The sequence below is a fragment of the Malaclemys terrapin genome, chromosome 22 (genome assembly GCF_027887155.1).
Source record: "Malaclemys terrapin pileata isolate rMalTer1 chromosome 22, rMalTer1.hap1, whole genome shotgun sequence".
Classification (NCBI taxonomy): Eukaryota; Metazoa; Chordata; order Testudines; family Emydidae; genus Malaclemys; species Malaclemys terrapin.
In genome coordinates this window covers 11,261,234-11,281,532 of record NC_071526.1, presented here as the reverse complement: position 1 = coordinate 11,281,532, position 20,299 = coordinate 11,261,234, and the positions used below count along the sequence as shown (strand labels likewise).

Below are 20,299 nucleotides of genomic sequence, written 5' to 3'. Positions count from 1 at the left end.
AGTCTATAGTTGTAATACATCAATTAGTCACTAATACCTGGTAGAGTACTGTCAAGGGGAAGCTTGCTGATGGATTCCCTCACAGCCTTAAAAGCTACAGGACTTAAAGTCTCTTCAGAATATCAGGCAGGCAGTTATAAGGATGGATGCTTTCTCGGTACTATTGGAAATGACATTTTTATGGTTCAAAGTGGAATTCAATTCTATTTTAATAGTACTTTTTCATTAGGTCACTTAGGTTGTTTCAAGTCATTTGTCCTGGATAAAGCTTGCACAGAAGAGAAGGCTGGTCATCTTGTTTGTTTGTAAAGTGTTACCCAACTGCAAACGTGCTGCGTATTCAAATCAGGCTGTCTGACAGGTGTGTGCAGCACTACATCCAATTTGCCATCTCCAACAGGGACCTGCCCGCAAGAAACCCGCTGATGAGATGCAAAAGTCACTGTTCCCCAAGAAGGCAGCAGGACCTCACGTGTGACGTGTCTGGGCAGCTGATTGCATCTCTTGCGAGCAAGACTCCATCTCTAATGGGCTGGAGCAGGAATTGCCAAGTTCTGGCCCTGGATCTCCCACATTCCCTTGCTGTGCGACCTTGGACAAGTCTCCTAGGCCCAAACTTCCAAGCGTGGCCTGTGGTTCCAACGGCCGCCGTTGAGGTGCGCCCAGCTTCAAAGGGCAGCGCAGGGCCCCGTGGGATTGAATGGCAGCGTGTTTCCCCCGTACGTGTGGGGGGCTCGCCCTGGTTGGTTTGGGAGTGCCAGGGTCACCCCCTCCAACAGGGGACGGCTCTTCCAGCCATTATGAACAGCATGGGAGGGATTCTCCCACCCACCCGTCCCTAGGTTCTTTCCTGCTCTGCCTCCTCCCCTCCCCCCTTCTCTGTGTGTTTTCCCTTCCCACCATCTCCTCTCCTCCCATCCCTGGCTTCAGGCCCTGCCTTTCTCTGCCCTCCCAGCCCCTGCCCTGCCCTTAATCCCTCCTGGCTGCAGAGGGCGCTCTGGCCGCAGACAGGGGGCTCTAACGCAGCCCTCGGGCAGGGCATCAACGTCACTTCCTCCGTGGGTGGTGCGTGGGCCGGAAGCGACTTGAGAAAGCCGGAAGTTAAGCAGTGGCTGCCCGCTTGTGTTGACTACGTCGAGGGGGATGGCGGCGGAGGGGGATGGAGCCCCGCACGGAGGGGTGAGGCGCCTGGCAGCGCTTCCTAGGGGCTAGAGAGCTGGGCTGGGCGGAGAGGGAAGGGGTCTGGAGAAGGAGGGGGGTATCTTTGGAGATGGAGGCTGTTGTGGGTCGGGGCTGTATTGGGGAGATGAGTGGGATGGTGAAGGGGCAGGGTAGGTGTGGGATAGAGTCTGGGGGTAGGTTGGAGGGAGATGGTGGCACCGTCTCTAATACCCTGGTTCAAAACATTGTGCTCTCGAGCCAGGGATGCAAACCTCCCTCTTTTAAATCCAATACAATCATTTCACGTTTGTTGTTCTAGGCCTCTTCTGCCAGCTCCGACGAAGAATCTGCGCCCACTGCGGCTGAGGAGTTGGCTGCCCAGAAGAGGGAGGAGAGGTTGAGGAAGTTCAGAGAGCTCCATATGAAAAGGGTAATATAGCCTGTGCTGCCAAATGGCCAGGACGGTAGGCCAGTCGTGCTCATAGCCAGGTTTTGTTTGCGGTTTGGGGTAACTGAGCCACAGACTTCTTTTTGCAGCAATTATTTGAAGGTACCTTTAAAACCAAAAAAGGTAACAGGTCCTTAAAGGGGAGGGGGAATCCTAATCATCCCCATGCAAAATTCCACAAACAAAAATAAATTCTAGCATTTAATTCCTCTGAATTCTCACCTGGGAAATCATATATTGGGGGAGACAATAAGGGTTTTCTCAGGTCCTCTGACAAAAGCCTTTTTGTCTACCCTAAGACAGTTTTACAAAATGTTCTAAATGTTCCTTTTCTGTGTGCCAAGAAGGTCAATGGGACACTTATCTTGTCACTTTCTGTTATACAAAATTCACTGGGGGGGGGGGGATGAAAGTAATTTCAAACTCCCCTAAAATAACTGCTTTGATTTAATTTAAATATCAGTGGGTGGAAATCACAATGTTTAGATTAATCTCTTACCAGCCTTTTGGCTAAAATCATGTGCAGTAGACCCCCATGAGTACTGAGTACTGAGAGCGTGCGGAGTCAGTCGATGCTACACCCAGCTCATGAGACAGCTCATGGTGTCCGACACCATCAGATGGTCCACAGACATATACACGGCCAGTACCGGGTCAAGTAATCTAAACCGCCAGCCAGGGAAATAACCCACTTCCTTCCCTGACGAACCAAGGGACGCACCCCACGCATGTACTTATGCACTACACCACTACTGACTTGGACTCTAAATACATTCCATGGGTGGCGTACCCGAGCCCACTTATCCACTGATGTTTTAAAAACTCCCGCACCCTAGTCTGGGTCTATGATGGTTATGTGCCTTGTATGTTTGTGAACCTTGTAACCGAAACTTCTAATCCCTCATAACCCAAGTCTGACCCCAGGTGTACAGTACCCTCTCTTTTAACTTGTGTAAATTTGGCTTTAAACATTAACTTTAATAACTGAGGCATTTTCGGTGGGGGGGGGGGGAATATGAGAACGTGCTGCTGCAAGTGGGTGGACTAAATTATTTAATAGGCTTCTTCTGCTTTCTGACTTTTATGATTGTATATTGCCATTTTCTGTGAGTTCAGTGACAAACTTTTACTCCTAGAACGAAGCTCGCAAGCTAAATCACCAGGAAGTTGTGGAAGAAGATAAAAGACTCAAGTTGCCTGCAAACTGGGAAGCAAAAAAGGCTCGACTGGAATGGGAACTGAAGGTTGAGGAAAAGAAGAAGGTATAACACATGTAAATGTTGATTGCAACCATAACCTTCCATTTTAGGACACTATCCTGCAAAGATTTTAACACTATGTGCTGTGAATAGTTGCATTGACTTCAGTACAACTACCAGTAGTACATTACATTAAGCATGTCCATAAGTCTCTGCAGGATCAGTTTAGTACCCCTGGGTAGGGACTGTATCTTCTTAGATGTGTGTAGCTATATATAAAAATTAAAAAAAAAAAAATCATCCAGCATCAGACTAGGATCCTTGGTGAGATTGTCTGGTATTATCAAATTTACAGTGTAAATAAAATTAGGAAAAATATCTCTAATCTACTAGTCTTGTCTACTGCTTTTTTGTTATGCTTTAAAAATTTAAGAATTGCTTGTATTTTTATATTAGGAATGTGCCTCTAAAGGAGAAGATTACGAGCGGGTGAAGTTGTTAGAAATCAGTGCTGAGGATGCAGAAAGATGGGAAAGGAAAAAGAAGAGAAAAAATCCAGACCTAGGATTTTCAGGTAAGCAACTTAATTTTATTTTTCAGGGCTTGGCTAGGGGGATACAAATATTTAATCTTTTTAAATATGTTTTCACTAAAACTTGAGCCACACAGAAAAGTCCTTCTGTTAATTGCAATCCATTTTATTCTAAAGATTATGCAGCTGCTCAGTTGCGCCAGTATCAGAGGTTAACCAAGCAGATCAAACCTGACATGGAAAAATACGAAAAGCTAAGAGAAGAAAAGTAAGTTTCTCTTTTTGGCAGACCCATGTATTTTTTAAATGACATTACCTGTAAATATGAATTGTTTTGATGAACTAGTGTCTAAAAAGGCTGAAAATTCTTTTTAGTTCATGTAATTCAAACATATTTCATCTTGTCTATTCTTTTATGTGCATTGCAATACAAATGGCCTTCTGTCAAGGTCCCATACGAGTTATATCCTGGATGATACTGTAGATGTGTAACTTGTAATATGCTAGTTCGTGTTCTCTATCTTGTCCCTGTTTTTTTTTGATAAAACAGTTGTTACGTACAAAAAATTACTAATTTGACAAAGTTTGTTTTTTACTGTTTACCTCTTTCTCATTCAGTGGAGAAGAATTGTATCCAACAGCAAACAGTCTTCTTCATGGAACTCATGTACCATGTAAAGAAGGGGTTGATAGAATGGTTACAGATCTTGAAAAACAGTAAGTAATAAGATGGTCCTAATTATATCAAACCATTGCATTCATAACATGCGGTGCTTTTGCTATTTTGTTTGCTGTAGTACAAGCATAACTTGTTGTGTCTGGTAGCTTCTGCATAAAGCCATGTATTTAAGTATACGGTCAGTATAGCCTGCCCTTTTTATGAATCTGTACACTAGTCTCTAGATACAGGATTTTTATGCAATTCTGTACACATTGAAAGAACTTGTTGCTGCACAATAGATGCCCATGCCTATTTTATTTTACATGTTGATTTTCATTGGGTACATCAGAAAGTATTTTGAAGCAAAATCCTGGCACCAATCAGTAGCCAGTTAGAAAATATCAATGATGTCCAATAATCGTACTTTATAAGACTAAAAAGATAATGGAATGCCTTGGTATATTTATCCTAATTACTGGACATCAGATTCCAATAAAATGTAATGAAAATGTGTTTTTTCTCATCATAATGGGAACAAAAAATAGTGCTATTTCCCATTAACTTTTCTCCTGTCATCTCTTAATCATAGAAAAAAGCAGTGTCCCCGCTTATTTCCTTTAAAACTACAGCAACTTTAATATTCTCTGACCAACTACCTAAAATTCATCTGAAGATACCCTCTAAAATTTCTTGTAAGATTGACTGACTGAAGTAGGCACTCTCCTCTTCATTTCACTTTAAGAACTGCAATTTAAGTTTTAATTTTTTTGAGTACTTATGCTTCGATTTCACATTGTGTGGGTATATAGCTTTGCAAGTGTAAAAATTCAAGGATAGATATTCATGGCCCAATTCTGTTAGGTGCTGAGTGCCCTCCTCAATAGGAGTTGAGGGTGTTCAGCATCCTGCAGGATTAGACCCCAAAGGGGAAAAATTTAATGTACAGGCATAAGCAACATCTAACCCCCATTCTGCTATTAACCTGCAGTTTCCAATGTAACCAAAACAGGCAATCAATACAAATACCAATCAGTTTCACTGAAGAAATACATACACCACTGGATGTAATTTCCACTTAGTTTTAATAGTGATGGGTTTTACTGTAGATATAGGAATGTATTCATTCTAATAACTAGTTTTCTGTACATCAGGGGTCTGAAAATATTAATGTAATTCTCTTACAGAATTGAAAAACGTGAAAAATACAGTCGACGACGTGCTTATAATGATGATGCGGATATTGATTACATTAATGAGAGAAATGCCAAATTCAATAAGAAGGCAGAAAGGTTCTATGGGAAATATACAGCAGAAATTAAACAGAACTTGGAGAGAGGAACAGCTGTCTAATCTTTCACATCCCAAGAGAGGCACAGTTCTACAACTAAATTGTTCAGTACAAACTAGGCATGTTTTGCAGAAAGGCTTAAATTGTATCAATATGCTAATTGTGCAAATATAAACTTTGCCATACTTTTTTTTTTTTTAAATCCAATAATGTGTATTGCACAAATGCTTGAATGACATTGGGTATCAGCTGTACATAGCTTGCCCTTCCAATGGTGGCTAGTTTTTGTACATTTAGCAAACCTCAAAAGGGTTGGTACTCAGATCATACCCTGCAGTTACATAAATGTATGTTTTGTTTGATTCAGATTTTGTAAAGTAGTTGTGAGTATTAAACACAGAACTACATGCCTGACTTTTTTTTGTTTCTTCCACACTAGTAGTAAATGTGTGGAAGTTTGTTTGGTGGTTTTGTTTTGGGGGGGGATGGAGAAGTGGGCGGAGAGTAAAAACCAGATGACTGATATCCTTATTGTGGAGCAAATATGTAACCTTGAATTTTGGTAGTCTTACTGAAAAGATTTCAGAGTAGCAGCTGTGTTAGTCTGTATCCGCAAAACCAACAGGAGTACTTGTGGCATCAGAAATGGGATGTAGCCCACGAAAGCTTACGCTCAAATAAATGTTAGTGTCTAAGGTGCCACATGTACTCCTGTTCTTTTTACTCAGAGTTGCATTAAAATTGAGATGTTCCCTGTGAGACACTGGGCAAGTTTAACTTTGCTGCAATTTTCCCCATCTTTATAAGAGCAAAGCTAATTACAATTGTATCGTCTCACCTACCGTGCTATAACTAAAACGTGGGAGCATGTGCTGTGTATATAGAAAGCTCTTCAGCTAGGTATAAACCTCTGCAGGCTGCAAAAGCAGCAAGACTTCACATCTTTATGGGGGAGATGGCTGTTTCTTTTGACTTGTTGGCTCAACAGACAGAACTTCTTGTCCAATTCTCCTTGGAAAGAATTTGATAAGGGGAGGGCAACTCTCAAGGTAAGACTACTCTGCAACAAGATACTGGAAATCTACTATTTGACAGAGTGGCTGTTTCAGACAAAACTCCATTTTAAGTTTGTATTGTATAAAAGCAATTGTACAGTAATGTTTGTTTCAATATGTTGCAGGTTTGACCAGTCTCAAGTGGTCTGTAAACTGAGATGCTGATTTACACTCAAATTACCTTTTGGATGCTGTTCTTGCAAACATGAAGGGGCAAAGTTTGGGGAATGTGGGTCCATGGTATGGGAAAATATCAGGGTCCAATTCACCTCTGTAGGCTTGTGAGAACCTAAACTCTAACCTTAGTGTTGAGGAACTTGTAGTGGAAGATGGAACAGAGGGCTTGAGAAAATACCTGCATTAATTGGCAAAAGGCTGATTGAGCCCTTATGGTTGCTCTGTGCTTAAAGTTTTACTATCGCCCCTTTCTGTGCAGTTATATCCCAGAAAGACCTTTTGCTTACACAGCTTGTTTTGTACAAGGAACTGGTTTAAGTTATGGAGCAAAAATAACTGTTGGTATAAGCAGGCAATACCTTTCTAGTCTAGACAAGGCCTGTGGGTGCCTGGGTCACTTGCAGCTGCTACATTCCTCAGTGGATGCTTCTAGGGCAGAGCATCAGCTGCAGACCTTATACCTCTAGCTGCAATCACAGGAGACCCTAGCTTCTCTTCACACACCCCCCCAAAAAATAAAGGGAAGTGGAGTATGACTACAGTAACCCTTATGAGGAACTGGACTTTGTTTCCAGATGCAGTATCATTTATCATTATAAACTTGCTACTACACAACAGCAGTTGAGCAATCCACCCACTTTGACAGCCTTTCCTCTTTGCTTTTCACTGTTCTATAATAGTTGGCAAAAGCTCCTGACTACAGTTCCCACAAGGGGGGGGAGAGGAACCCTTAAAGTTTGAGGGTGATCAGTGAAAACATACCTATAGAACAGCAGCCTCTGTTTAAGTGGTGCTCTTGAGGGGTTTTTTTTTTTTTTTTTGCACATACCTACAGAGTAGATCATGGACACATCTACACAGTGCTGTAGTAGTTTCTCTGGAATTTGGACCTTACCAAAAAATAGACTACCCCTGGCCTAAGAGGTGTGAATAGCAGTGCTCCCCCAACTGCTGCACTAACCCCCCCGCCCCTGCACAAACAATGGAGGTATGAATTTGAAGGTCACTTTAAGTTCACATCTTTAGCACTCACAGGGGGAGTTACAGTTCAGCACTTTAGTGAGCACTGCTAGTCATACAAGCTTTAGGTTACACTGCAGTGCTCACTAGTACTATGCTCAAATCCCCCCTGTGGACACTAAAGATGTGAACTTACAGGGACCTTTAAGTTGCCCCTGTGTAAACAATACATTGTTACACTGCAGCACTGGCTAAGCATGCTTTTTTTTTTTTAAATGATTAGTTCTGCCTTCACAGCAGTAGGTAGGCTGAACAAGAAGTTAACCTGCCTTTTTGCCATTCACCTTACTACTTTTGCTTGCTTTAAAAATTCAGACTGGAGGCCAAAATTACTTAGTCTGACCTCCTAGAAAAGATTATAGCCTGTATTAAGTTGCACTACTTTAAAGCAATGACTGATTTTGCCATTGTTCTACATTATGAATTTTCTATTTCTGTGGCTTCCACAGGTGGGAGGTGCAGTAAAGCTGCTCCTCCCCACACTGTATTCAGAAGTTAAGCATTCTTTCCTCTGGCTATTCATTGTAGAATGTGAGTGACAGCATCTTGTTTTATTCCATATTGAACTGGTATTTTTTGCTGAAGATACTTCTTCCCCAACCAAGACAACAGCACTGGGATATTTCTCCTTGTATAACACTAGTTTTCCCCCACAGACTAAGAGTTGGTGAGCCAAGGGAAATGCAACTAAGACTACAACTTGTTTGCACTGCCTCGATAAAGCAACAGCTACTACTAGTTAGGGAAAGAGTACATTACACTTTTTAAAAAAGTTTCCACACCAGAATATTCAATAAAAGTTTTATTGTGCAAACCCTTTACATGAATTCAAGTTTAGTCAGTCTCATCTCTTCCCCCTCCCCCCCCCCCAAAAAAAAATCACAGTAAATGTTATGAAGCCCTAAGGAAGTATTACTTGATCTCACACTTTCTACATCAATGCTTCAAATGTCAAGCTGGCATGTGTAGATCACTGGTATAGGATCAGGACTGGAAACAAATTAGGATAATGTAAGCTTCCTCACATCAATATATCCTTACTGCTTTGAAGTCCAGGGGATCTGAGTAAATTTTATGATTACTATTTTAGATCTGAGTAATGGTGATTTAGTTCAGGGCTTGTTTTTAAGACTTAATCACAGTTCTTCTTGTTGGTGATAAGTTTTAAGTGTCAATTTTAGAAGTCCAAATAGAAAGCAACATATAGTGGGACTCTGATTCCTTAAGATTAAACATGCACAACTGGGCCATAACTGAGTAAGGATTCCTGCACGACAATCATACAATCATAATGCAAACATCTGCAGAGAGATTTAAGAAAGTGTATTCCAGAGAATCACTCACAGCAGGATACGTATTTAACATTTTCAACTTGTAATCAAGTTGCTCCAACATCTGAAGTCTATTGAGACCATCTGATTATTTCCTATTTGCTCTTTAGTACTTCACCATTCACTCAAAGCTAATTACATAAGGCCAATTTCCACCTACAGAGCTCAGACTAGAAACAAAGAGGGCAACTTCACAGTTCAACTGAATTATTACATGGGCCCTAAAGAACAAAACAGACGTTTTAATTAAATAATGCATTACAAATGTTTAGAACAGTGACTGCTACAGTAACATTGAGAAGAAGTTACCCACCTGTAATTTCTACTCCATTCTAGTGATACAAAAAAGTATTTACAAATATATACCTAAGATTCCCACTTGTAGTTTCTGGGTCATTGTGCTGTGTTTTCAGATCTGGAAAAAAAAAATCTAACATGTCAAAATTAACCTCTTTAAATACTTAAAAATATTCAACCGGATAAGAGAATTTCAGACCTCGCTTCTGGAAGTAATGCATAATGCCAATAGTTCACAGGGCAGTGAGTGAAAGGGGCTAGCGTGCTCGGAAGGGTGCGCTTTTAGGTGAAAGGTTAAATAAGCTGTTTTCCTCCTTCATTGGAGCCCATTGCCCATAGGGATTTCTCTTTGTATCTTCTTTTCCCAAGGATACTGCTGTCTCTTTAACAGAGAGACTTGCTGGTTTCTGGAGTACTGGCTTTGCCATTGTGTTCTGGAGGAGAAAAAAAAAAGTTGTTAGAATATTTTTTTTTTTTTTAAGAAAAGAAAAAAGGTCAAAAGTGTCCACAATTGTTACCTACAGCTTTAGACGACTATTTGTAGTTTATGAAAGCCAGTTTTTTTTTTTTTTAGAATGAATCCAGGAATACTGAACTCAATACACACAGGTAAAGAAATGAAAAATAAAAGCTTCACTGAAGTTTGCATTTGTAATTTTAAATTGCCATAGCACAACTTTGTATTTATGAAGATGAGAATGATGCTTGCTATATAATCCAGATTTAACGAAGCCAAATTTGCTTTTCCCTAACTTCTGGTTAACTTGAGTGACCAGTTGTACAAGTTGGAAGGTCCACAACACTACAGCTTACAAATCTAAATGCTTTTGCCTCTGGAGAGCCTAATCTCAGTCTCCCTACCCGCCAGATTGGCGGGTAGTGATTGATCTATCAGGGATTGATTTATCACATCTAGTGTATAAGCGATAAATCAATCCCCGATCACTCTACCATCGACTCCTGTACTCCACTGTGGCGAGAGGCGGGAGCGGTGGCAGTCGACCGCGTGCCATGAGGACACGAGGTAAGTCGACTTAAGACATGCAACTTCAGCTATGAGAATAGCACAGCTGAAGTCGAAGTATCTTAGGTCAATCCCCCTCCTTAGTGTAGGCCAGGCCTCAGTAATTATATCCCTACACTCCACATTTCTCTTGAATTACCCAACTATATTATACATGGAGGGCTATTAAAGAGGGTAATAAGTTGAACCCAACTGACTTCCAAGGTTAGATCGAATGTACTACATATGTGAAAGAATAAGCTGGAAATCAATATTTCCTATCTTAGAAATATGCACTTACATTAGGGCTGAAAGATAAGCCTTTCATTGCGGGAGAGCTCTCAGTTCCACTTTTGGTTACATCTTCTGTTAGTCTTCTGGATTGCTAAAGGAGAAGGCACAGAGTTTAAACAGGGTCACATATTCTATGTGAATTAAGGAAACTCACTAGAGTATGAATATTCTAGTGTAAGTTTTGTCTCAACTACTGAGATCAATAGTGGCTTTAAACTGTAAAGTATTAGAATGCACATACAGATCAGTGTTGAAAACTCAAATGGGAAATGTTTAGTATTTCTATCAACATAATTGTGTCAATGTACAACCTTATATCCATGCTCATGTTTTAGCTTTAACTAGGGAATTTACTAGTAAGCATGGACTTCATAAATTGAAATGGAATGTTACAGCAAGTTGTGCATAAACTCTGCATATCCACCCTGCAGAGCTTTGGAGAAGGACAATAAACTTATCTGCAAGTGATGCAGGCCTCTTCTTCTGTAATCTCTCAACATCTGGAATATATTACACACATTATGAAAGGGACACCTGTGCCATTTATTTAGTTGTCCAAGAAACCCTTACTAAGTTTACTTTCTTTAATTTTGAAATACAAGTTTGGTATAAGCTACTGCTACGTAGTTACTATTGTAGGTGTGCATCTGACCAGATGCAACAAACATTAACAGCTTTCTAGTGCAAAACTAGTTTAACTTGATTAAGTTCTCTTTTCCCTCCCCTAATTCACAGCAGCTAGAGCCCACAAGTTCCTTAATTACCACCAGATTTTCTTCATCAATGTCTGGAGACCATATTCATGATTTCTATAAGACAGAAATACAGTATGTAAAATGCATTTGGGGTCTGGGCATGGGATTTCTGGGAACAATCTGATGCATATGAAAAGGCTATATGACCGTTATCAAGCACAAAAATTAATCTTTACAAACGCCTATTAAATAGGCTATGGCAAATAAGCCTTTAATTGTTTTTGGGCAAAAAAACAAATCAGCCAACATAATGGGCACTTCCCTATTGGGTTTGAAAATTCTCTCTCCTTCCTCACATATCACTAGTGGAAAGTCGGTAGACAAATAATGAGAGCAACCATCTAAGATTCCAAGGTACTCTTCCAGCTTTAACAAGCCTACAAAGGTTTTCAACATCTTGATAATTTTAAAAACTTGGATGTTTCATTTCATAATAAAATTAATTTTCAAAAATTTAAAGGTACTTCGCAATGAAAAATTAAGACTAGCACAGCTTTTCAGGCATGTCATATCAGTAGTGTAGTTTTGAAAAAAGTTTACCTTTAAAATCAAGATTACTCCAGTTTATAATTACCTCAGTGGACTCCACAGAATCTTCACTTCTGCATTTTCCACCATTTGTCTCTTTGGATAGGCTGTAGACTCTCAAGCTAGCTGGCAAGACTATGTTATCTGTTCCCAGGGCTTTTGCAGCATTAGCCTTTGCAATTTCTAAGAGTTCCCTCCTATCTACATAAGAAAGCAGAAACATCTTCTGTAAGGGTAATCATGGCATACTGACTCACCCAAAAAGAAACACTGAGTCCAGTGCAAAGTCAGTTTACCCTGGAAAAAGTATGTTCCCAAACTAGTGTAAATTTATAGATACCACCCCCTTTAAACTGTAGTGTTTATAAAGATGGCAATTCCAAAGAACATAGAACAGGGGTAAGCAATCCAAATCAGATTTTCAGTTGACGTTCTAGGACAGAACTACAGCCCCAAATATTAAAATTCTATATAAATCTAGCAACAGGAAAAGTCTACAAATGACAGTCTTGAATTCTATTCCTTCCCACCCATGTTATGAAGCAGGTATGCTGCTACTCGCTGAACGCAAATACCTTTTTCACTTAAGCGCAGAGGTGTTCTGCTACGAGATCTTGTTCGTGATCTGCTTCTCCAACTTCTGTAAGCCTCAGGATATATGGTTCTCCCAAATCCATAGTATCTTCGGCCTCTTGATCGTGATCTGCTTTTTGAGAAGGATCTTCTATAATATGGTCTTCCACGAGACCATGATCTTCCATGAGACTGGGACCTGCTGCGTGATCTATACCTTGGAGGAGAACGGCGGTATCTCCTGTAGGTTCTAGGATGGTACCTTGCTCTGTATCGAAGGCTACGTGATCTTGACCGACTTCTGGAATATGATCTTGAATATCTTCTATACCTTCTGGAACCATTTCTTCTAGCTCGTGATCTTGATCTGCTTCTAGACCTGCTCCAACTCCTTGAGGAAGTTGAAGTGCTTGAACTAGATCGTGAACTGCAAGATGATCTGCTAGATGATCTTGAAGATGATCTGCCCCGACTAGTTTTGGACTTTGAGCGAGAATCTCTCTCTTTTGGTGAGCTTAGAGTTAAATCATCCATGTAATTTGTCATATCCTCTGTCTTTTTGTTTGCCTGCAGTTTTTCTGTGACAGTGCCTTTAGAAATTGTATCTGTTTTGAATGATGCTCTAGAACATCCAGTTTCAGTTCCTGTTTAGAAAAAAAATTGGTTTAAGATTTATTCTTTGCCAACAAACCAAGGTCAACTTGAGTCTACTATACTCACAAAACTTACGGTAGCTACAAGTGAAAAGGTCAAGAGCTATTTTGCAGTTTTACCTTCTGCCCTAGGCAGTTCTATTTACTGCTTTAACTTTTTCTCTTTAGTTAATTTCTTCCTGGCTTTATCAAACACATTTCCCATAAATTAATGGTTTCAGAATGTGGCCAAATTCTCTCTCAAAAGCATACTGCTAATATGCAGATATATTTGCACATGCAGACAATTACATGGCATTAAGGCTAATGAAGTGTAGATTTTCACTGTATGACTTGTACAGATGTTCCAACAAACTATTTTCAGTTTACAAGGGATCATTTTAAATGAAAGAAAAGCATTTCTGTTGTGAAATAGCAGTTTCCTCTGTAAGAAAGTTGACTACAGTGAATTGTACTATCATGAATGTAATGCCAGGGAACAGATCAATTCATATGCCAAATACCAGAAATTTTAACGTATTTGTATTTGAAAATTTAAAATACTAAATACGAATAGCTAAGATGGCCGCCATCATATACCAGCAGCCATTTTAGTTCTAGTTATTAAAATGGTACTGCATTCTAGGGAATAAATACTTCCCTATCGCCACCTTTCAAATCCCCTCTTGGCTTTGCTATGACTGTGCCACAGTCTTCTGATTAAAGGAACTCCATTCAAGCCTGGCATTTGTATTTAGTGTTCACTGAATACAGAAGTTATCCAGCAAATCTTAGGACTTTCTGGAACACACTACAGATAAGCATGAAATTTTTAATGGCAATTACATTTATTTCCTTTACTGTCAATATAGAGAGGAAAAAATGAGTTTGCATATCCCACCTTACCTTTAAATAAATGCCAAGCTCACAAGTCCCAGAACAGGACACACCTAAAACAGGAAGCCTGCAACGACAGCTAAGCTCACTGTGCTGAGTGCTGTCTACAGAGAACGGCGTATCTTTCAAGTGCCAACAAGTTCTCTGCATTGTACAGAACACAGGCACAGCGCACCTGCCAGAAAAGCGGACCTGCTCCACTGCCTGACTTGGGTGCGTCCATTGGCAAGGAGCAAGGTACCAGCGCTGTCCCAAACTGGGCACAGTCACAGTCGGTGAAACGACAGACGCTGGTGCGTAGAGAGAACAAAGACATTACGGACCAGGAAACAAACCTAACTACGAGGTGAAAGGAGACCATTTCCTGAAGACGCCATCCACAGACACTTACCGCTGGGGGCCGCGGGACTCCCCTGCTCCTGGCTCCTCTGGGGCACCACCCGGGGGCTCCTGCAAGAGACGGGAGTGTCAACGGACACACGGACATTCGTCATCCCCCGGCGCGGGCCGAGCCCCCCCCCGCCCTCCCAACACACACCCCCCTATACCCACCCCGCCCCCCCGCCGCGAGCCGACCCGACTCTCCCCCCCCCATTCCCGCCGCGAGCCGAGCCCCCTTCTCCTGCTGCCGCCGCCCCCGTCCCATTCCCCCACCACCACCACCACCCCCGCCGCCCCCCGGCACAAACATCCCTTCAACGCCGCCCCTCCTTCGGTAACTCACTGGCTCCAGGTGGCCTGGTCTCCCGCACACGGACCCTGGGCCTGTGGCGGCGCCTGTGGGGACAGCCCTGTCTCATGGGTCACCGCCATAGCGGGAGTAGAGCGGTCGCCGGACCGGCACAGCAGCCACCGAGCCGCCTCCCCACACCGGGAGCTGGGCACCCGAACTGCTTTTCGCGGCGCAGCCTCCCCTCAGGGGCACAAACCCGACCCACTTTCAGCCGCCTCTCAGCTCGAGCACACACGGAGAGAGCGCGAGCCGCTCCGGACCAGTCACCCCGCGCGCGGGAGTCTCAACAGCAACTAACGAACTACCAGCCTAACCCACACTGAGAAGGTTCGAGAACCACCACCCAGTTATGTAACCTGGAGAGTGGGGCGCATGCGCGGGCAGGACGAGAACTTTCTCCCCCACCCAGGCCAGAAGAACCTGAAGCGCATGCGCCAACTAGAAACGCCCGCGCATTGGGAGGGCAGCCTTCCCCGACCCTTCTACGTACCATATCCTGGGGGCGCATGCGCAAGAAAAATCTCCTCGCCTTGCTAGCTTTGACAGCGCATGCGGGGAGTGGAGGGCGGGGCCGCACACGGAGTTCCTGTTCCTCCCCCTGCTGAGCTTGTGATGGTCACACAGCTGATCGGGGCTGGCGGGTACGCATGCGCGGTGTGATGGCGGTCGGGGCGCTGTGACGTCTTTCTAGGTTCTCCTCCATCCGGGTCCTTCGGGTTGTTTGTTTATTGCGCTGAGGGGGGCGGCGGCGGGTCTCCGCTGAGGGAGACAAGAGCGCGCGCTGCCAGCCGCTAAGCCAACGGCTGCACCTTCTTCCTGCCCACGCGCTGAGGTAAGTGGGGGCCGCAGAGAGCCCCATAGACACCCCTCCCCCGGGGCTGGGAGCCGGGGGGCTGAGAGGGAGTCCTGGGGGAGCCATAGGCTGCTTGCTCGCCATTGGCTACTCTAAGGGCTGTGCTGTTGGTCATTGACTACTTGGGGGCGGCAAGCCACTGGCTGCCCCCCGCATGTCATTAGCCATTGGCTCCCTGGGGGTTATACGTCACTGGCCTTCTCATCCTATTGGCTGCCAGAGGGGTGCTGGCGCTGGCCATTGGTCATCCCCATGCAGCTAGTGGTTGGCAGGAGTGGGGGGGGAACCATATTCTGTCACCAGACACTGGCATATTGTACTATCATCCATTGGCTGCATCAGGAGCGATGCTGATGGACACTGGGTCTGCCTGGGGCAGCTGGCCACCATTGACACTGGCATGATTCTCTACGTTAACTTGGGGCGGGGGAAGGGTTGTCATTGTGGCTCAGAGCTTTGTGGCCATGTGAGCCAATGCCCCAGGTCGGTGCTACCTCTCTCCAGCTGTGCAGGGGAAGGTGAGGAGAGCCAGCAGGTCCTACCACAGCTGCAGAAGGAGGGTGAGAGCACTGTCTAGGGACAGTTTAGCCCCCAGTTCCTAAAGCGATGGGCATCCACAGAATGCAGAAAGCACCATGCTGCATGCAGCCTGCGCCTGGGAGTCAAGTATTTCCTGGTGAACAAAGGACGCTGAGGCACAGTCATCACTCAGAAAAACATCACTTGTTGCTGAGAATCTAAAATAATTACTGATGATCTTCCCATCCAGTATCTAAGAATGTGTGGCAAGCTCTGCCTATCTAGAGGTGTGTCAGATCCCTGTCTTCTATCAGTTCAGGGACAGTACAAATGTTTGTATTGGTAGATGATCTTCTGTCAATGGATAAGGATCCAGGGATCCATGCTGAATTTTGTCAGCTGTCTCTGATACAGTTGATAGTTAGGTTTTGTTAACCTGACTGCAAACCCTTGAAGGAGTAGACTGGTCTGCCTGATAGTGGTTTCATTCTTATCCCTCAGAAAGACCCTAGAATGCAATTTTGGGCAATTGCTCTTTTGCCCTGAAGAGTTGCATTGTGTCTCCTGCCTTGTTCAACTGTGTTTAGGGCCATTGCCATGGTTAGTGAGAAGACAGTTTTTGACATGCTGATGATTTCTAGCTCTTTTAACAATCTTCATAATCTTTATAGCAATTCCATGTTGCATGCATTTGTTTCATAGACATATGAGAAGATGCTCTTTGTGGGGGACAAAATAAAAATTGCTTCATCTTCTAGTTTTTCAGAGAGCTGAAAAATGTCTGGATTTCTTGAGACCATGAGATGCTCAGAGTGTGTTGACTGGGGAGAAAAGCGAAATACAATTGCTTCAGTTGCTGCTGGTGTGCTGGTGTGTATAACTAACCATTTTTATATTTCATATGTGCTTTTGGCCTGTATGCAACAAGTCAGTACTGCACTGAAAATCACTGCTTAGGACACAAAAAGAACAACCTGTTAGGGCACATTGTGAATGTATTACACACTGGCAGCTCATATTGGATATTGTGTGATTGTCTTCAAAGTAAGTTATCCTGAAGAGGATTAGTTTACTTAAGGAAATGGTCTGCAGGACCAAATAATGTTACAGTCCTGTGAAGATCAATGATAAAATTCAGTTTGGTCTCTTCTACATATGTAAGACCATTTTGTAACACCATCCGACAGTATAAAACACAATTTTTCAGTAGTTCTTGGTACTGTAGAAAGCCCTACGAGCTGATCAGTTAGAAGATGCCTTATCACAATATGCTGGTCTTTAGTCACTGCTGTGTCATACTTCATCCTTTATCTACCCCATGCAAGGAACTTCTGATGCACCACAAAGCTAGTTTACAGCAGGGCTTCATTTAAGTGAATTACAATGACTTACTTTCGACTAGCTGATATATCAGACCACCCCACATTTTAAAGAGGCTATTTTGAAATGATCTTTCTGTTGAAATTGTAAGTATGTGCTACTTCAGTTTTTTCAGTTTCTTCCAATTTAGTGCTGCATGTATAATAAGATGACCACCACTGACTTTAATGAAAACTAAATTGGCCCCATATAGTTTTCATATAGGGTACTAATGTTAATTTTTGCTAGACAACGTTGTAATGATGTTGCACGTAATCATGTCTGTATTTTAAGTTGTATTTTAAATAGTTTTTTACAGGCTGGTGGATTATCATAGATGCAGCTGTTAAATATCCTCAGATGGAAGACTTCAACCATTCATACCATGCTTGTGGAGTTATAGCAACTATTGCATTCCTAATGTAGGTGTAATTTCTTTACCAGTACAACCAACATACTTTATAGAACTTGCATCATGCAGTTAATTTTTTTTTTTTAAGTGCAGACTTTTATTCTAAACTGCCATAGGCCTATGACTATAAAATAGGACTATGTTCCGCAGTTAATTGAACATTATCTCTGCTGTGTTGAAGGGTGAGAGGTTGTTATGGATTACAGTGTGGAGTATTTTTTAGCCATTTCAAGTGAGTTAGACCACAAATCAACATTGAGAACCAACCAGATATAAATTTACACATAGGAAGATCCCCATATTCACATGGGACCCTGTTGACCTCTTTTTAAATGGTATGGCTTTTTTTAATTGGGTAGATTTAATTATTCTTCATATTTTGAAAAATGCTTTCATTCTTTTTTCAACTTTGAACTGCTAAATTAACTATCGCTCCTTTTCAGAGCAACAGTTGGAGAAAATATTTATAGAGTAATAAGATGTCACCATTTCCGTACATGAAAATAGAAGAAATTACTCAGAAGTGTGAATTTTCTGTATAGTTTCACCTGTATTTGTCAATTGTATTCTGTTTTATTCATGCAGGATCAATGCAGTATCCAATGGACAAGTCCGTGGTGACAGTTACAGTGAAGGCTGTCTTGGGCAAACAGGTAAAAATGTTATAAATAGCATTATACATAGAGCTATAGCTGTATAGTCTGTGCAATAATACAATGCATTGATATAAGAACAGGAGTACTTGTGGCACCTTAGAGACTAACAAATTTATTAGAGCATAAGCTTTCGTGGGCTACAGCCCACTTCTTCGGATGCATATAGAGTGGAATAAATATTGAGGAGATATATATACACACACACATACAGAGAGCATAAACAGGTGGGAGTTGTCTTACCAACTCTGAGAGGCCAGTTAAGTAAGAGGAAAAAAAACTTTTGAAGTGATAATCAAGATAGCCCAGTACTGGCCTCTCAGAGTTGGTAAGACAACTCCCACCTGTTTATGCTCTCTGTATGTGTGTGTGTATATATATCTCCTCAATATTTATTCCACTCTATATGCATCCGAAGAAGTGGGCTGTAGCCCACGAAAGCTTATGCTCTAATAAATTTGTTAGTCTCTAAGGTGCCACAAGTACTCCTGTTCTTTTTGTGGATACAGACTAACACGGCTACTACTCTGAAACCTGCATTGATATAGTTTAATTTATAATGCAAATTTAAAAGTGTAACATTTGTCTGTTTCTTGTGCTACTGGTAAGCATTTTTACCAGGTGTAAACTTCAGTGAACTTATTTTTTGAGATGTGTGAGAACAACTAGCCTTTTTTACATGATCCTGTTAAATCTGTACTCTTGGTTTCCACAACTGGTTTTGCCTGTCACTCACATAACTGTATCTTTACCACACAATTTGCAGGAATGGTAATAGTGTTTGGTTTCATTCTTCTGCCAGCTGACACAATCCAATAATCATTTATAACCAAACAGTAATTATTTTGGCTCTGGTGTACAAGTTAATAATTGGCTATTTTCCAAATGATCACTGTGTAATTCTTGACTCCTGCCACCTAGGACTTTAGTGTAAGTTTACATGGCATCCAAATTAAAATACTCTCGATGCCATAAACAGCTATTCTAACATTCTGTATATGCATTGTGAGTGAATTTCACCCGTTGTAGAGGATAAGCACCAGGCCCTGGCACCACTGATCAAATATTTCCTGTGGAGGGGAGCACAGCACTCATATGAGTACGTGCAGCCCTGGAGATACAATAGTGGTCTCAGTGTGATTCCACTGCTATTCTGCAGTCTGCAGGGAGGATTTCTTTACATCGCCAACCCTGGGTAACTAGGACCTCTCTGTCACAAAGCCTGTTAGGTCAGGTTGTGCAGTGGTGGGAGTATCTTGCCATTAGAGTTTAGTTTAGAGATGAGATTTTTATAGATAATGTTAATAGCTCTTTGAAATGTCAGTGGTAGTAATTTATGCTGTCTCGTGCATGAGAGCAGATAGAATTGTTGCATGCAACCTCTTTTTTAATATGGATTTAAGATGTATATTTGTATATTGTACACAATGCTAGTCTGTCTTCATAGATATATACTGTATAAAGTGTTTTGAAACAAGAGCAGATTGAAAGTCACATAATATACATGTGTATTTATAAGGTGCTCGCATCTGGCTGTTCATTGGTTTTATGATGGCTTTTGGATCTCTGATTGCTTCCATGTGGATCCTCTTTGGAGGCTATGTTGTTAAAGGTAAGCTACAATACAGATCTTAATATCCTCTTGCTTTGATGGTTTACTGTAATAATATTTTAAATGGATAATGAATGAATGGGTGAGTGAGTGACTTCTTTCTGGATCAGCTCCAAGAAGGTCTATTTGGTGCCCTAAGCAGACTAACTGGAACAGGCCCATCCCATACTATCTGTACTTTATCCTCTTTCTCGCTCCTCCTCCTTATCATCCGTGTTTCTTTCAGTATTTATCCTATTCTATTTTTCTCTTTTCTGAATTCCTTTTTCCTCTTGCAACTCTATTTCTCTTCCTTTTTCACTCAACT

The 20,299-nt window shown here is 42.0% G+C and overlaps 3 protein-coding genes across 3 annotated transcripts in view; 2 read left to right on the top strand and 1 right to left on the bottom strand.

Annotated features, from left to right (window-relative positions):
* Positions 1-1,080: 1,080 nt before the first annotated feature.
* On the top strand, positions 1,081-5,696 carry SYF2 (SYF2 pre-mRNA splicing factor). The gene is made up of 7 exons (XM_054011616.1): positions 1,081-1,179; positions 1,481-1,591; positions 2,746-2,871; positions 3,265-3,382; positions 3,518-3,608; positions 3,959-4,057; positions 5,186-5,696. Exons 1-7 carry the CDS (start codon positions 1,144-1,146, stop codon positions 5,349-5,351), a joined length of 747 nt encoding a protein of 248 aa, XP_053867591.1. The 5' UTR covers positions 1,081-1,143; the 3' UTR covers positions 5,352-5,696.
* A 2,632-nt stretch (positions 5,697-8,328) lies between these two features.
* On the bottom strand, positions 8,329-14,940 carry RSRP1 (arginine and serine rich protein 1). Its single transcript, XM_054011618.1, has 6 exons — positions 14,576-14,940; positions 14,243-14,301; positions 12,325-12,966; positions 11,796-11,950; positions 10,474-10,557; positions 8,329-9,603 (listed from the first exon to the last, which is right to left on the bottom strand). Exons 1-6 carry the CDS (start codon positions 14,662-14,664, stop codon positions 9,427-9,429), a joined length of 1,206 nt encoding a protein of 401 aa, XP_053867593.1. The 5' UTR covers positions 14,665-14,940; the 3' UTR covers positions 8,329-9,426.
* A 271-nt stretch (positions 14,941-15,211) lies between these two features.
* The window catches only part of TMEM50A (transmembrane protein 50A), an 8,036-nt gene continuing 2,948 nt past the window's right edge, over positions 15,212-20,299 (top strand). Inside the window, exons 1-5 of the mRNA XM_054011617.1 lie at positions 15,212-15,416; positions 16,715-16,826; positions 17,625-17,737; positions 18,313-18,380; positions 19,900-19,992. Coding sequence (XP_053867592.1) covers positions 16,734-16,826; positions 17,625-17,737; positions 18,313-18,380; positions 19,900-19,992 — 367 coding nt within the window. The 5' untranslated portion in view covers positions 15,212-15,416; positions 16,715-16,733. The remainder of the gene's footprint in view (positions 15,417-16,714; positions 16,827-17,624; positions 17,738-18,312; positions 18,381-19,899; positions 19,993-20,299) is intronic.

What these genes read in the sequence shown, in the direction of transcription:
- SYF2 (XM_054011616.1), top strand. Translation starts at nt 1,144, where the DNA reads ATGGCGGCGGAGGGGGATGGAGCCCCGCACGGAGGG. An exon ending in GAGAGCTCCATATGAAAAGG is followed by an intron (nt 1,592 to 2,745) that starts GTAATATAGCCT and finishes TTTTACTCCTAG; the next exon opens with AACGAAGCTCGCAAGCTAAA. An exon ending in GAAAAGCTAAGAGAAGAAAA is followed by an intron (nt 3,609 to 3,958) that starts GTAAGTTTCTCT and finishes TTTCTCATTCAG; the next exon opens with TGGAGAAGAATTGTATCCAA.
- RSRP1 (XM_054011618.1), bottom strand. Translation starts at nt 14,664, where the DNA reads ATGGCGGTGACCCATGAGACAGGGCTGTCCCCACAGGCGCCGCCACAG. An exon ending in GACCAGGCCACCTGGAGCCA is followed by an intron (nt 14,302 to 14,575) that starts GTGAGTTACCGA and finishes CGTCTCTTGCAG; the next exon opens with GAGCCCCCGGGTGGTGCCCC. An exon ending in GCTTATCTTTCAGCCCTAAT is followed by an intron (nt 9,604 to 10,473) that starts GTAAGTGCATAT and finishes TTTCTCCTCCAG; the next exon opens with AACACAATGGCAAAGCCAGT.